We start from the raw sequence: 16,897 nt of genomic DNA, 5'->3' as shown, positions 1-16,897 counted from the left end.
ACCCCCAAAAAACCCCAAAAAAATCCCAAAAAATCCCAAAAATATCCCAAAAATACCCACAAAAACCCCCAAAAAACCCCAAAAAAATCCCAAAAATTTCCAAAAATATCCCACAAAAAATCCCAAAAATTCCCCAAAAATACCCCAAAAATTTCCCAAAAAAATCCCATAAATACCCCAAAAATACCCCAAAAAATCCCAAAAAAATCCCAAAAATACCCCAAAAAACCCCCAAAAAACCCCCAAAAAAACCCCAAAAAATCCCAAAAATACCCCAAAAATTCCCCAAAAATCCCCCAAATCCCCCAAATTGCCCAAATTTCCCCAAATCCCGAATTCCCGTTCCAGGGGGCTCCCGGGGCGCTCCCGGGGGTCTCGTGGCCGCCGCCCTGGGGGGGCTCCTGGCGCTGCTGGGGGGGCCCTGGCCTGCCGCAGGTGAGCGGCGGGGAAATTGGGGAATTTTGGGAATTTTGGGGGGAATTTGGGGGGATTTGGGGGAATTTGGGGAGGGATTTTGGGAATTTTGGGGAATTTTGGGGAATTTCGGGGGGGATTTGGGGGAATTTAGGGGGATTTTGGGGGAATTTGGGGGGATTTGGGGGAATTTTGGGGGGATTTGGGGGATTTGGGGGGAATTTGGGGGGATTTGGGGATTTTGGGGGATTTGGGGGGAATTTGGGGGATTTTGGGGGGATTTTGGGGGATTTGGGGGAATTTGGGGGATTTTGGGGGAATTTGGGGGGATTTGGGGGATTTTGGGGGGAATTTGGGGGATTTTGGGGGAATTTGGGGAGGGATTTTGGCGGATTTTGGGGGAATTTGGGGGGTTTTGGGGGATTTGGGGGATTTTGGGGGATTTAGGGGAATTTGGGGAATTTTGGGGGGATTTTAGGGGAATTCTGGGGGAATTTGGGGGATTTGGGGGATTTTCGGGGATTTTGGGGGATTTTGGGGGGATTTGGGGGATTTGGGGGTTTTGGGGGGATTTGGGGGAATTTGGGGGGATTTTGGGGAATTTGGGGGGATTTGGGGGAATTTGGGGGGATTTGGGGGAATTTGGGGGAATTTGGGGGGGGGATTTGGGGGGAATTTGGGGGATTTTGGGGGGGATATTAGGGAAATTTTGGGGGAATTTGGGGGGAATTTTGGGGGGAATTTTGGGGGGGTTTTTGGGGGGATTTGGGGGATTTTGGGGGGATTTTGGGTGGGATTGGGGTGGATTTGGAGTCCCTGGGGTGGTCTGGGGAGGGTTTGGGTGGATTTTGGGTGGATTTGGGTTATTTTGGGGAGGATTTTGGGTTATTTTGGGGAGGATTTTGGGGGAATTTGGGGTGCTTCGCGTGGATTTGGGTGGATTTGGGTGTTTTTGGGGTGGATTTGGGTGATTTTGGGTGATTTTCGGGGGTCTCCACCCCCGCCCCCCCATTCCCCGCAGGCGCTGGCGGCTCCGGGCGGAGAAGCAGCGACGCCGCCCTGGGGGGGCTCGGTAAGGGAGACCCCAAAATTGACCCCAAATGTCCCCAAATCTCCCCAAAAATGGCCCCAAATATCCCCAAAGAAATTCCAAAAAAATGTCCCCAAATATCCCCAAAAATGTCCCGGAAAATGTCCCAAATAATGTCCCCAAATCTCCCCAAAGGATTTCCCAAAAAATGTCCCCAAATATCCCCAAAAATATCCTCCAAAAATGTCCCCAAATCGTCCCAAAAATCTCCTCCAAAATTTCCCCAAATACCCCCAAAGAAATTTCTAAAAAATGTCCCCAAAAACGTCCCAAAATGACCCCAGGCTGCCCCAAAATGCCCCAAACGCCCCCAGATGACCTTAAATGACCCCGAGTGGCCCTGACAATGTCCCGAATTGCCCGAAATTGCCCAAAATTGCCCGAAATTGCCCCAAATTTCCCCCCCAGGCGGGAAGATCTACATCGACCCCCTGAGCTACGAGGAGCCCGAGGGCGCCCTGAGGGATTTCGCCCCCGAGATCGACGCCGCCTGCGTCGCCCTCCACGAGGTCATCGGGGCAGGTGCCCAAATTTTGGGTCATTTTGGGTCATTTTGGGTCATTTTGGGTCATTTTGGGGAGATTGACGCCCCCTGAGGTCATCGGGGCAGGTACCCGAATTTTGGGTCATTTGGGTCATTTTGGGTCATTTTGGGGAGATCGACGCCGCCTGCGTCGCCCTCCACGAGGTCATCGGGGCAGGTGCCAAATTTTGGGTCATTTTGGGTCATTTCGGGTCATTTTGGGTCATTTTGGGTCATTTTGGGGAGATCGACGCCCCCTGAGGTCATCGGGGCAGGTGCCAATTTTGGGGTTATTTCGGGTGATTTTGGGTCATTTTGGGTCATTTCGGGGAGATCGACGCCGCCTGCGTCGCCCTCCACGAGGTCATCGGGGCAGGTGCCAAATTTTGGGTCATTTCGGGTCATTTTGGGAGATCGACGCCCCCTGAGGTCATCGGGGCAGGTGCCAAATTTTGGGGTTATTTCGGGTGATTTTGGGTCATTTCGGGGAGATTGACGCCCCCTGAGGTCATCGGGGCAGCCCAAATTTTGGGGTTATTTCGGGTGATTTTGGGTCATTTTGGGTCATTTTGGGAGATCGACGCTGCCTGCGTCGCCCTCCACGAGGTCATCGGGGCAGGTGCAAAATTTTGGGTCATTTTGGGTCATTTTGGGTCATTTTGGGTCATTTTGGGTCATTTCGGGGAGATTGACGCCCCCTGAGGTCATCGGGGCAGGTGCCCAAATTTTGGGTCATTTTGGGTCATTTTGGGTCATTTTGGGTCATTTCGGGGAGATCGACGCCGCCTGCGTCGCCCTCCACGAGGTCATCGGGGCAGGTGCCCAAATTTTGGGGTTATTTCGGGTGATTTTGGGTCATTTCGGGGAGATCGACGCTCCCTGAGGTCATCGGGGCAGGTACCCAAATTTTGGGGTTATTTCGGGTGATTTTGGGTCATTTCGGGGAGATCGACGCCGCCTGCGTCGCCCTCCCACGAGGTCATCGGGGCAGGTGCCAAATTTTGGGTCATTTTGGGTCATTTTGGGTCATTTTGGGTCATTTTGGGTCATTTTGGGGAGATCTACACCCCCTGAGGTCATCGGGGCAGGTGCCCAAATTTTGGGTCATTTTGGGTCATTTTGGGTCATTTTGGGTCATTTTGGGTCATTTTGGGTCTTTTTTGGGAGATCGACGCCGCCTGCGTCGCCCTCCACGAGGTCATCGGGGCAGGTGCCAAATTTTGGGTAATTTTGGGTCATTTTGGGTCATTTATACAGTTTTTTGGGTAGATTTTGTTTTTTCAGTTGGATTTACCCAGATTTTTCCTAATTTTGGGTGGATTTATCTGGATTTTGTGTGCATTTTTGGCTACATTTTGGTTTTTTGGGTGTAATTATCCAGTTTTTGGCCATTTTTTGTGTCGATTTTGGTTTTGCGGGTGGATTGACCCCGTTCCCTGTCCCAGGCGAGTTCGGCGAGGTGTGGTTGGGTTTCGTTGGTTTCTGGGTGGTTTTTGGGTGGATTTGTTGGTTTCTGGGTGGTTTTTTGGGTGTATTTTTCCGGATTTTGGCCGTTTTTTGTGTCGATTTTGGTTTTCCGGGTGGATTGACCCCGTTGCCCGTCCCAGGCGAGTTCGGCGAGGTGTGGTTGGGTTTTGTTGGTTTTTGGGTGGATTTGTTGGTTTTTGGGTGGGTTTGTTGGTTTCTGGGTGGTTTTTGGGCGGATTTGTTGGTTTCTGGGTGGTTTTTTGGGTGTAATTATCCAGTTTTTGGCCGTTTTTTGTGTCGATTTTGGTTTTCCCGGTGGATTGACCCCGTTGCCCGCCCCAGGCGAGTTCGGCGAGGTGTGGTTGGGTTTCGTTGGGTTTTTGGGTGGATTTGTTGGTTTCTGGGTGGTTTTTTGGGTGGATTTGTTGGTTTCTGGGTGGATTTTGGGCGGCTTTGTTGCTTTCTGGATGGTTTTTTGGGTGTAATTATCCAGTTTTTGGCCATTTTTTGTGTCGATTTTGGTTTTGCGGGTGGATTGACCCCGTTGCCCGTCCCAGGCGAGTTTGGCGAGGCGTGGTTGGGTTTCGTTGGTTTCTGGGTGGATTTTGGGTGGATTTGTTGGTTTTTGGGTGGATTTGTTGGTTTCTGGGTGTTTTTTTGGGTGTAATTATCCAGTTTTTGGCCGTTTCTTGTGTCGATTTTGGTTTTCCTGGTGGATTGACCCCGTTGCCCGCCCCAGGCGAGTTCGGCGAGGTGTGGGTGGGTTTTGTTGGTTTCTGGGTGGATTTTGGGCGGATTTGTTGGTTTTTGGGTGGATTTGTTGGTTTCTGGGTGTTTTTTTGGGTGTAATTATCCAGTTTTTGGCCGTTTTTTGTGTCGATTTTGTTTTTCCCGGTGGATTGACCCCGTTGCCCGTCCCAGGCGAGTTTGGCGAGGCGTGGTTGGGTTTTGTTGGTTTTTGGGTGGATTTGTTGGTTTCTGGGTGGTTTTTGGGCGGATTTGTTGGTTTCTGGGTGGTTTTTTGGGTGTATTTTTCCGGATTTTGGCCGTTTTTTGTGTCGATTTTGGTTTTGCGGGTGGATTGACCCCGTTGCCCGCCCCAGGCGAGTTCGGCGAGGTGTGGGTGGGTTTCGTTGGGTTTTGGGTGGATTTGTTGGTTTCTGGGTGGATTTGTTGGTTTCTGGGTGGTTTTTTGGGTGGATTTGTTGGGTTTTGGGTGGATTTGTTGGTTTTTGGGTGGATTTGTTGGTTTCTGGGTGGGTTTTGCGTAGGTTTTTCCAGATTTTGGCAGTTTTCGGGTAGATTTTGGCTCTCTCCGGGTAAATCGACCCCGTTGCCCACCCCAGGCGAGTTCGGCGAGGTGTGGTTGGGTTTCCTTGGTTTTTGGGTGGATTTGTTGGTTTCTGGGTGGTTTTTTGGGTGTTTTTATCCAGATTTTGGCAGGTTTTGGGTGGATTTATCCAGTTTTTGGCCGTTTTTTGTGTCAATTTTGTTTTTCCCGGTGGATTGACCCCGTTGCCCGCCCCAGGCGAGTTTGGCGAGGCGTGGTTGGGTTTTGTTGGTTTTTGGGTGGATTTGTTGGTTTCTGGGTGGTTTTTGGGTGGATTTGTTGGTTTTTGGGTGAATTTGTTGGTTTCTGGGTGATTTTTTGGGTGTATTTTTCCGGATTTTGGCCGTTTTTTGTGTCAATTTTGTTTTTCCCGGTGGATTGACCCCGTTGCCCGTCCCAGGCGAGTTCGGCGAGGCGTGGTTGGGTTTCATTGGTTTTTGGGTGGATTTTGGGTGGATTTGTTGGTTTTTGGGTGGATTTGTTGGTTTCTGGGTGTTTTTTGGGTGTATTTATCCAGTTTTTGGCCGTTTTTTGTGTCGATTTTGGTTTTCCGGGTGGATTGACCCCGTTGCCCGCCCCAGGCGAGTTCGGCGAGGTGTGGGTGAGTTTCGTTGGGTTTTTGGGTGGATTTGTTGGTTTCTGGGTGGTTTTTTGGGTGGATTTGTTGGTTTCTGGGTGGTTTTTGGGCGGATTTGTTGCTTTCTGGATGGTTTTTTGGGTGTAATTATCCAGTTTTTGGCCGTTTTTTGTGTCGATTTTGGTTTTCCGGGTGGATTGACCCCGTTGCCCGCCCCAGGCGAGTTTGGCGAGGCGTGGTTGGGTTTTGTTGGTTTTTGGGTGGATTTGTTGGTTTCTGGGTGGATTTTGGGCGGATTTGTTGCTTTCTGGATGGTTTTTTGGGTGTAATTATCCAGTTTTTGGCCATTTTTTGTGTCGATTTTGGTTTTGCGGGTGGATTGACCCCGTTGCCCGTCCCAGGCGAGTTCGGCAAGGTGTGGGTGGGTTTCGTTGGTTTTTGGGTGGATTTGTTGGTTTCTGGGTGGATTTGTTGGTTTCTGGGTGGGTTTTGGGTGGATTTTTCCAGATTTTGGCAGTTTTCGGGTAGATTTTGGTTTTCCGGGTGGATTGACCCCGTTGCCCGCCCCAGGCGAGTTCGGCGAGGTGTGGTTGGGTTTCGTTGGGTTTTGGGTGGATTTGTTGGGTTTCGTTGGTTTTTGGGTAGATTTGTTGGTTTCTGGGTGTTTTTTGGGTGTAATTATCCAGTTTTGGCCGTTTTTTGTGTCAATTTTGTTTTTCCGGGTAAATTGACCCCGTTGCCTGCCCCAGGCGAGTTCGGCGAGGTGTGGGTGGGTTTCGTTGGGTTTTGGGTGGATTTTGGGTGGATTTGTTGGTTTTTGGGTGGATTTGTTGGTTTCTGGGTGGGTTTTGGGTAGATTTTTCCAGATTTTGGCAGTTTTTGGGTAGATTTTGGCTCTTTCCGGGTGGATTGACCCCGTTCCCTGCCCCAGGCGAGTTTGGCGAGGTGTGGTTGGGTTTCATTGGATTTTGGGTGGATTTGTTGGTTTCTGGGTAGTTTTTTTGGTGTATTTTTCCGGATTTTGGCCGTTTTTTGCGTCAATTTTGGTTTTGCGGGTGGATTGACCCCGTTGCCCGCCCCAGGCGAGTTCAGCGAGGTGTGGTTGGGTTTTGTTGGTTTTTGGGTGGATTTCTTGGTTTTTGGGTGAATTTGTTGGTTTCTGGGTGGATTTGTTGGTTTCTGGATGGTTTTTTGGGTGTTTTTATCCAGATTTTGGCAGGTTTTGGGTGGATTTATCCAGTTTTTGGCCGTTTTTTGTGTCGATTTTGGTTTTGCGGGTGTATTGACCCCGTTGCCCGCCCCAGGCGAGTTCGGCGAGGTGTGGTTGGGTTTCGTTGGGTTTTGGGTGGATTTGTTGGTTTCTGGGTGGGTTTCTGGGTGGATTTGTTGGTTTCTGGGTGGGTTTTGGGTAGATTTTTCCAGATTTTTGCAGTTTTCGGGTAGATTTTGGCTCTTTCCGGGTGGATTGACCCCGTTGCCCGCCCCAGGCGAGTTTGGCGAGGCGTGGTTGGGTTTCGTTGGTTTCTGGGTGGATTTTGGGTGGATTCGTTGGTTTTTGGGTGGATTTGTTGGTTTCTGGGTGGGTTTTTGGGTAGATTTTTCCAGATTTTGGCAGTTTTCGGGTAGATTTTGGCTCTTTCCGGGTGGATTGACCCCGTTGCCCGTCCCAGGCGAGTTCGGCGAGGTGTGGTTGGGTTTCGTTGGTTTCTGGGTGGATTTTGGGTGGATTTGTTGGTTTCTGGGTGGTTTTTGGGCGGATTTGTTGGTTTCTGGGTGGTTTTTTGGGTGTATTTTCCCGGATTTTGGCCGTTTTTTGTGTCGATTTTGTTTTTCCCTGTGGATTGACCCCGTTGCCCGCCCCAGGCGAGTTCGGCGAGGTGTGGCGCGGGCGGCTGGCGCTGCCGGGCCAGCCCGAGGCCGAGGTGGCGGTGAAGACGCTCAAGGGCGGCGCGGGCGAGCGGCAGCGCCGGGAGTTCCTGCGCGAGGCCGCGCGCATGGGGCAGTTCCGGCACCCCAACGTGGTGCGGCTGCGCGGCGTCGTCGGCGCCGCCGGCCCGCCCGCCATGATCGTCACCGAGTTCCTGCTGCACGGCGCGCTCGACGCCTTCCTCAGGGTGCGGGCGGCTCCGGGGGCGTGGGGGACAGCGGGGACGTCGGGGGGGTTGGGGAGATTTTGGGGAGATTTTGGGGATGTTGGGACATTGGGGGGATTGTGGACATCGGGGACATTGGGGACATTGGGGGATTTGGGACGTTTGGGGACATTGGGGACGTCGGGGGGATTGGGAAAATTGGGAAAATCAGGAAAATCGGGAGGACTTGGAATATTGGGGGGCTTGGGGACATTGGGGACATTTTGGGGGGATTTGGGGAGATTTGGGACATTGGGGACATTGGGGGGATTGGGGACATTGGGGACATTCAGGACATTGGGGACATTGGGGACATTGGGGGGACATTGGGGGAGGTTGGGGACATTGGGGAGATTTTGGGGACATTGGGGACATTTAGGGGATTTGGGGGGCTTGAGGACATTGGGGACATTGGGGAGATTTTGGAAACATTGAGGGGATTTGGGGACATTGGGGACATTGGGGACATTGGGGAACTTCGGGGACACTGGGGACATTGAGGGGATTTGGGGACGCGGTGACAATTTGGTGACACCAATGACAATTTGGGGATATCACTGACAATTTGGGGACACTCTGGTGACATTTCGTGTCCCAGGGCCGCGAGGGGACCCTGCCCGCCCTGCAGCTGGTGGCCATGCTGCGCGGCATCGCCGCCGGCATGCGCTACCTGGGGATTTGGGGACATTTGTGACAATTTGGGGACATTTGTGACAATTTGGTGACACCAATGACAATTTGGTGACACCAATGACAATTTGGGGACACTCTGGTGACATTTGGGGTCCCAGGGCCGCGAGGGGACCCTGCCCGCCCTGCAGCTGGTGGCCATGCTGCGCGGCATCGCCGCCGGCATGCGCTACCTGGCCGAGGCCGGCTTCGTGCACCGGGACCTGGCGGCGCGGAACGTTCTGGTGGACGCGCACCTGGTGTGCAAAGTGTCCGACTTCGGCCTGGCCCGCGCCCTGGGCGGCGCCGGCGGCAGCGACCCCACCTACACCAGCTCCCTGGTGGGACCCCCGGACGGGGGGCTGGGGGGGGCTGGGGGGGGTCTGGGGGGGTTTGGGGGGATTTGGGGGGATTTGGGGGGATTTGGGGGGGATTTACAGGGATTGGGGGGGGATTTAAAGGGATTGGGGGGGAATTGGGGGGGCTTCAGAGATGATTTGGGGGCATTCATGGGGATTTGGGGGGGATTTTGGGGGGGGTTGGGGGGATTTAAAGGGATTGGGGGGGATTTGGGGGGGATTTTGGGGGGGTTTGGGGGGGTTTACAGGGATTTGGGGGGATTTGGGGGGATTTGGGGGGGCTTCAGAGATGATTTGGGGGGATTCATGGGGATTTGGGGGGATGTGGGGGGGATTTGGGGGGGTTTGGGGAGGATTTTGGGGGGGTTTGGGGGGGTTTTGGGGGAGATTCGGGGGGTTTGGGGGGATCTGGGGGTGGTTGGGGGGAGCTTCTGAGAGGATTTGGGGGGGATTCAGGGGGTTTCGGGGGATTTAGGGGGATTTTGGGGGGATTTGGGGGGGGTTGGGGGGATTTAAAGGGATTGGGGGGGGATTTGGGGGGATTTGGGGGATATTGGGGGGATTTGGGGGGTTTGGGGGGATTTGGGGGGATTCAGGGGAGATTCGGGGGGTTTGGGGGGGCTCTGGGGGTGTTTGGGGAGATTTTGGGGGGGTTTGGGGGGAATTTGGGTGAATTCACTGGGATTTCCCTGAGGTTTTTGTGTTTCCCGGTGTTTTTTGGGGTTTCCCGGTGGTTTTTTCGGGGTTTCCCGGGTTTTTTTTGGCGTTTCCCGGTGGTTTTTTCGGGGTTTCCCGGGTTTTTTTGGAGGGTTTCCCGGTGTTTTTTTGTGTTTCCCGGTTTTTTTTTGGCGTTTCCCGGATTTTTTTGCGCTTCCCGGCAGGGTGGGAAGATCCCGATCCGCTGGACGGCCCCCGAGGCCATCGCCTTCCGCACCTTCACCTCGGCCAGCGACGTCTGGAGCTTCGGCATCGTCATGTGGGAGGTGCTGAGCTTCGGCGAGCGGCCCTACTGGGACATGTCCAACCAGGACGTGAGTGCGGGACCCCGGAGACACAGGAACCCCCGAAAACACAAAAAAAACCAGCTTAAAAACCAAAAAAAAACCAAAAAAACCCAAAAAAAACCCAAAAAAACCCCCAAAAACACATCAAAAACACACCAAAAACTCCCCAAAACCAAAAAAAAACACACTAAAAGCAAAAAAAAAACAAAAACACACCAAAAACTCACCAAAACAACAAAAAAAAAAAACAAAAAAACCCCAAAAACACATCAAAAACACACCAAAAACTCCCCAAAACCAAAAAAAAACACACTAAAAGCCAAAAAAACCCAAAAACACACCAAAAACTCCCCAAAACAAAAAAAAAAACCACTAAAAGCCCAAAAAAACCAAAAACACACCAAAAACTCCCCAAAACAAAAAAAACCACACTAAAAACCCCAAAAAGCCAAAAACACACCAAAAACTCCCCAAAACAAAAATAAAAAACACACTAAAAGCCAAAAACAACCAAAAACACACCAAAAACTCCCCAAAACAAAAAAAACCACACTAAAAGCCAAAAACAACCAAAAACACACCAAAAACTCCCCAAAACAAAAAAAAATACACTAAAAGCCCAAAAAAACCCAAAAACACACCAAAACCTCCCCAAAACAAAAAAAAAAACACACTAAAAGCCCAAAAAAAAACCAAAAACACACCAAAAACTCCCCAAAACCAAAAAAAACCACACTAAAAGCCCAAAAAAACCCAAAAACACACCAAAAACTCCCCAAAACAAAAAAAACCACACTAAAAACCAAAAAAACCAAAAAAACCCCCAAAAACACATCAAAAACACACCAAAAACTCCCCAAAACCAAAAAAAAACACACTAAAAGCCCAAAAAAAAAACAAAAACACACCAAAAACTCCCCAAAACAACAACAAAAAAAAAAAAAAAAAAAAAAAAACACAACAACAAAAAAAACCAAAAACACACCAAAAACTCCCCAAAACCAAAAAAAACACACTAAAAGCAAAAAAAAAACAAAAACACACCAAAAACTCCCCAAAACAAAAAAAAAAACACACTAAAAGCCAAAAAAAAACCAAAAACACACCAAAAACTCCCCAAAACAAAAAAAAAAAACACACTAAAAGCCAAAAAAAACCAAAAAACACACCAAAAACTCCCCAAAACAAAAAAAAACACACTAAAAACCCCAAAAAAACCAAAAACACACCAAAAACTCCCCAAAACAAAAAAAAACCACACTAAAAGCCAAAAAAAACCAAAAACACACCAAAAACTCCCCAAAACAAAAACAAACACACTAAAAACAAAAAAAAAACCCAAAACACACCAAAACCTCCCCAAAACAAAAAAAACACACTAAAAGCCAAAAAAACCAAAAACACACCAAAAACTCCCCAAAACAAAAAAAACACACTAAAAGCCAAAAAAACCCAAAAACACACCAAAAACTCCCCAAAACAAAAAAACCACACTAAAAACCCAAAAAAAACCAAAAGCACACCAAAAACTCCCCAAAACAAAAAAAAACCACACTAAAAGCCCCAAAAAATCCATAAACACACCAAAAACTCCCCAAAACCAAAAAAACCACACTAAAAGCCAAAAAAAACAAACACACCAAAAACTCCCCAAAACAAAAAAAACACACTAAAAGCCAAAAAAAACCCAAAAACCACACCAAAAACCCCCAAATCCACACCAAAATTTCCCCCCCCCAAAAAAACACACCAAAAACTCCCCAAAAGCAAAAAAACCCGCACCAAAAACACCCAGAAAAACCCCCAAAACCCCCCCCAAAAAAACCACACCAAAACCCCCAAAACCAAAAAAAGCCCACACCAAAAACCAAAAAAACCAACAAAAAAAAACCACCAAAAATGCACCAAAAACCCTCCAAAAACAAACAAACAAAAAGCACACCGAAAATCCAAACCCCCCCCAAAAAAACCCCAAAACACACCAAAAGCCCCCCAAAAACCCCCCCAAAAAAACCAAAAAAACAAAAAAAACCCAAAAAAACCCCAGAGCCACAAAAAAAAACCCCAAAAAAACCCAAAATCCTCACTTGTGCCCTCACCTGCGCAGGTGATCAATCCCATTGATCAGGATCATGATCAGATTTTCCCCCTCATGTCCCGTTACCTGTCCCAGGTGATCAATCCCATTGATCAGGATCATGATCAGATTTCCCCCCACCTGCCCCTCACCTGTCCCAGGTGATCAATCCCATTAAACCGGATCATTTTCACATTTCCCCCCTCACCTGCCCCTCACCTGTCCCAGGTGATCAACCCCATTGATCAGGATCATGATCACATTCTTTCCCCTCACCTGCCCCTCACCTGTCCCAGGTGATCAATCCCATTGATCAGGATCATGATCACATTTTTAACCCTCACCTGCCCCTCACCTGTCCCAGGTGATCAATCCCATTGATCAGGATCATTTTCACATTTCCCCCCACCTGCCCCTCACCTGTCCCAGGTGATCAATCCCATTGATCAGGATCATGATCAGATTTTCCCCCCTCATGTCCCATTACCTGTCCCAGGTGATCAATCCCATTGATCAGGATCATGATCACATTTCCCCCCTCACCTGTCCCGTTACCTGTCCCAGGTGATCAATCCCATTGATCAGGATCATGATCACATTTTTTCCCCCCACCTGCCCCTCACCTGTCCCAGGTGATCAATCCCATTAAACCGGATCATGATCACATTTCCCCCCTCACCTGTCCCGTTACCTGTCCCAGGTGATCAATCCCATTAAACCGGATCATGATCACATTTTTTCCCCCCACCTGCCCCTCACCTGTCCCAGGTGATCCGCGCCGTGGAGCAGGAGTACCGCTTGCCGCCGCCGCCGCGCTGCCCGGTGCCGCTGCACCGGCTGATGCTGCAGTGCTGGCAGCGCCGGCGCGGCGCCCGGCCCACCTTCCCGCAGCTGCTGCGCGCCCTGGACCACCTCATCCGGCGCCCCCAGAGCCTCCGCCCGCCCGCCCCGGACCCCCGCAGGTGCGCGTGGCGTGGGGGGGGTCAGAGGGCCTGAACGCGTTTGGGGAGGGGGCTCAGAGCACCTGAGTCACTGGGGAGGGGGCTCAGAGCGCCTGAGTGACTGGGGAGGGGTCCCGGCACACCTGAGTCACTGGGGAGGGGGCTCAGAGCACCTGAGTGACTGGGGAGGGGGCTCAGAGCACCTGAACGCGTTTGGGGAGGGGGCTCAGAGCACCTGAGTAACTGGGGAGGGGGCTCAGAGGGCCTGAACGCGTTTGGGGAGGGGGCTCAGAGCACCTGAGTCATTGGGGAGGGGGCTCAGTGCACCTGAACGCGTTTGGGGAGGGGTCCCGGCACACCTGAGTGACTGGGGAGGGGGCTCAGTGCACCTGAACACGTTTTGGGGAGGGGGCTCAGAGCAGCTGAGTCATTGGGGAGGGGGCTCAGTGCACCTGAGTGACTGGGGAGGGGGCTCAGAGCACCTGAACGCATTTTGGGGAGGGGGCTCAGAGCACCTGAGTCACTGGGGAGGGGGCTCAGTGCACCTGAGTGACTGGGGAGGGGGCTCAGTGCACCTGAGTGACTGGGGAGGGGGCTCAGAGGGCCTGAACGCGTTTGGGGAGGGGGCTCAGAGCAGCTGAGTCATTGGGGAGGGGGCTCAGAGGGCCTGAACGCATTTGGGGAGGGGGCTCAGTGCACCTGAGTCACTGGGGAGGGGGCTCAGAGCACCTGAGTAACTGGGGAGGGGTCCCAGCACACCTGAATTCATTTGGGGAGGGGTCCCAGCACACCTGAGTCACTGGGGAGGGCTCCCAGCACACCTGAATGTATTTTGGGAGGGGTCCCAGCACACCTGAGTCATTGGGGAGGGGTCCCAGCACACCTGAGTCATTGGGGAGGGGTCCCAGCACACCTGAGTCACTGGGGAGGGGTCCCAGCACACCTGAATGCATTTTGGGAGGGGTCCCAGCACACCTGAATGCATTTTGGGAGGGGTCCCAGCACACCTGAACTCATTCAGGGGTTCCCATCCCACTGAATTTGGGGAGGGGTCCCACCCCACTGAATTTGGGGAGGGGTTCCTGTCCCACCTGAATTTGGGGATGGGTCCCGACCCACTGAATTTGGGGAGGGGTCCTGACCGCCCTGTCTCCGCAGCCCCGCCCCGTCCCACCTGGAGCCGGGCAGGAGCGAGGAGCCCCCGGGCGGCGCCGGGCTGGAGCTGCTGCCGCGGCTGCGCGGCGAGTACGGGGGCTGGGCTTGGGGGTCGGGGGGCTTGGGGGGTCGGGGGGCTCGGTGACCCCGCGGTGACCCCGCGGTGACCCCGCGGTGACCCCGCGGTGACCCCCGTGTCCCCTCCCCAGGGACCTCCTGCGCGGGGGCGTGGCGCCGGGCGGGCGCCGGCCGCGCGTTCTGGAGGGCGCCCGGAGCCCCCCCGGGCCCCCCAAAGGCGACCCCCAGTGCTGACCCCGCCCCCGGCCACGCCCACGGCAAGATGGCCGCCGCAGAGCGGTGCTGGGGAAGGAGGGGGCTGGAGGAGCAAGATGGCTGCTTGGACAACATGGCTGCCAGGGCAAGATGGCCGACAATCCAACATGGCCGCCAGGGCAAGATGGCCGCTGATCCAACATGGCTGTCAGGACAATATGGCCATCGATCCAACATGGCCACCAGGGCAAGATGGCTGCCAATCCAATATGGCTGCCAATCCAATATGGCCACAAGGACAACATGGCTGCCAATCCAGTATGGCTGCCAATCCAGTATGGCTGCCAATCCAATATGGCTGCCAATCCAATAAGGCCACCAGGGCAACATGGCTGCCAGGACAATATGGCTGCCATTTCAATATTGCTGCCAGGACAATATGGCCACCAATCCAATATGGCCGCCAGGACAATATGGCCACCGATCCAACATGACCGCCAATCCAATATGGCCACCGATCCAATATGGCTGCTAATCCAATATGGCTGCCAGGACAATATGGCCACCGATCCAACATGACCGCCAATCCAATATGGCCACCAATTCAATATGGCCCCCAGGACAATATGGCTGCCATTTCAATATGGCCACCATTCCAACATGACTGCCAATCCAACATGGCTGCCAATCCAATATGGCCACCGATCCAATATGGCTGCTAATCCAATATGGCTGCCAGGACAATATGGCCACCGATCCAACATGACCGCCAATCCAACATGGCTGCCAATCCAATATGGCCACCGATCCAATATGACCGCCAATCCAATATGGCCCCCAGGACAATATGGCTGCCATTTCAATATGGCCACCGATCCAACATGACCGCCAATCCAACATGGCTGCCAATCCAATATGGCCACCGATCCAATATGACCGCCAATCCAATATGGCCCCCAGGACAATATGGCTGCCATTTCAATATGGCCACCATTTCAATATGGCTGCCAATCCAACATGGCTCCGCCCACCAATGACCTGGGCGGGGCCATTAATGGGCGTGGCCAACCGCGAGTGGGTGGAGCCAACATGGGCGTGTCCTTGTGGGCGTGGCCACGAGGGGGCGTGGCTCCCGCTGCCTTTATTGCCCCCAGCTCAGGGTCGCAGCCAATAAACGCGGCTGATGCAAATGAGGATGCAAATGAGGATGCAAATGAGGAGGCGGGGCTGCGCCCCAAGGTCTCCCCGGGGCCACCACCAAGGTCCCCAAATGTCCCAAAATGTCCCAAAGTGTCCCCAAATGTCCCAAAGTGTCCCCAAGTGTCACCAAGTGTCCCAAAATGTCCCAAAATGTCCCAAAATGTCCCAAAGTGCCCCCAAGTGTCACCAAATGTCCCAAAGTGTCCCAAAATGTCCCAAAGTGCCCCCAAGTGTCACCAAATGTCCCCAAGTGCCCCCAAATGTCCCCAAGTGTCCCAAAGTGTCCCCAAATGTCCCAAAGTGCCCCCAAGTGTCCCAAAATGTCCCAAAGTGCCCCCAAGTGTCCCAAAGTGTCCCCAAAGTGTCCCAAAGTGTCCCCAAATGTCCCAAAATGTCACCAAGTGTCCCCAAATGTCCCAAAGTGCCCCCAAGTGTCCCCAAATGTCCCAAAGTGTCCCAAAATGTCCCCAAGTGTCCCCAAGTGTCCCCAAATGTCCCAAAGTGTCCCCAAGTGTCCCCAAATGTCCCAAAATGTCACCAAGTGTCCCCAAATGTCCCAAAGTGCCCCCAAGTGTCCCCAAATGTCCCCAAATGTCCCAAAGTGTCCCCAAATGTCCCAAAATGTCACCAAGTGTCCCCAAATGTCCCAAAGTGCCCCCAAGTGTCCCCAAATGTCCCCAAATGTCCCAAAGTGCCCCAAGTGTCCCAAAGTGCCCCCAAGTGTCCCAAAGTGCCCCCAAATGTCCCAAAATGTCCCCAAATGTCTTCTTTGTCTCCAAGTGTCCCCAAAGGTCTCCAAGGTGTCCCCAAGTGTCACCAAGGGCCACCCCGACCCTGGGTGTCCCCAAGGTCCCCATCGCTGTCCCCAGGGCCACCCCGGGGGTCCCCATCACCCCACGTGTCCTTGTCCCAGCTGTCCCCAACGTCCCCAATGTCCCCAATGTCCCCAAGCCCCCCAATGTCCCCGATGTCCCCAAGCCCCCCAACGTCCCCAAGCCCCCCAGTGTCCCCATTGTCCCCAACGTCCCCAGTGTCCCCAATGTCCCCACGGCCCCCAATGTCCCCAAGCCCCCCGATGTCCCCAACGTCCCCAAGCCCCACAGTGTCCCCATTGTCCCCAAGCCCCCCAACGTCCCCAAGCCCCCCGATGTCCCCAATGTCCCCATGGCCCCTGATATCCCCAATGTCCCCAATGTCCCCAAGCCCCACAGTGTCCCCATTGTCCCCAAGCCCCCCAACGTCCCCAAGCCCCCCAATGTCCCCAAGCCCCCCAGTGTCCCCAATGTCCCCGAGGTCCTCAGGGCCACCCGGGCTGTCGCCGCCGATGTCGCCGAGGTGGCCGCAGCCGCCGCTGTCCCCGGCCCCGCCCATGTCCCCGAGGTCGCCGCTGTCCCCGGCCAGCGCCCCCGCGGTGCCGCGCAGGGTCCAGGCCAGGAGCGCCACCCGCAGGCGGCCGCTGCCACTGCCGCTGTCGCCGCTGTCCCCCCTTTTGTCGCCGTTGTCGCCGCTGTCCCCCCTTTTGTCGCCGCTGTCGCCGCGCGTCGCCGCCGCGCCCAGCTCGGCCACCAGCGCCGGCAGCGTGTGGCCGCCCCGGCCCAGCAGGACGTGGCGGAACGGGGACACCAGAGGGGACACGAACGGGGACAGCAGGGACGCCTCGGCCTGGGGACAGGGACGGGGTGAGGG

General features: G+C 53.3%; 1 protein-coding gene across 1 annotated transcript in view; it reads left to right on the top strand.

Annotated features, from left to right (window-relative positions):
- The window catches only part of LOC110483787 (uncharacterized), a 29,467-nt gene extending 15,417 nt beyond the window's left edge, over positions 1-14,050 (top strand). The window contains exons 7-15 of the mRNA XM_077789453.1: positions 349-435; positions 1,436-1,486; positions 1,913-2,026; positions 7,265-7,515; positions 8,325-8,543; positions 9,443-9,592; positions 12,411-12,604; positions 13,742-13,828; positions 13,948-14,050. Coding sequence (XP_077645579.1) covers positions 349-435; positions 1,436-1,486; positions 1,913-2,026; positions 7,265-7,515; positions 8,325-8,543; positions 9,443-9,592; positions 12,411-12,604; positions 13,742-13,828; positions 13,948-14,050 — 1,256 coding nt within the window. The remainder of the gene's footprint in view (positions 1-348; positions 436-1,435; positions 1,487-1,912; positions 2,027-7,264; positions 7,516-8,324; positions 8,544-9,442; positions 9,593-12,410; positions 12,605-13,741; positions 13,829-13,947) is intronic.
- The last annotated feature ends 2,847 nt before the right edge of the window (positions 14,051-16,897 follow it).

The sequence above is a fragment of the Lonchura striata genome, chromosome 34, assembly GCF_046129695.1.
Source record: "Lonchura striata isolate bLonStr1 chromosome 34, bLonStr1.mat, whole genome shotgun sequence".
Classification (NCBI taxonomy): Eukaryota; Metazoa; Chordata; class Aves; order Passeriformes; family Estrildidae; genus Lonchura; species Lonchura striata.
The sequence above is the reverse complement of the archived record's forward strand: the minus strand, read 5'-3'. Positions and strand labels throughout refer to the sequence as shown.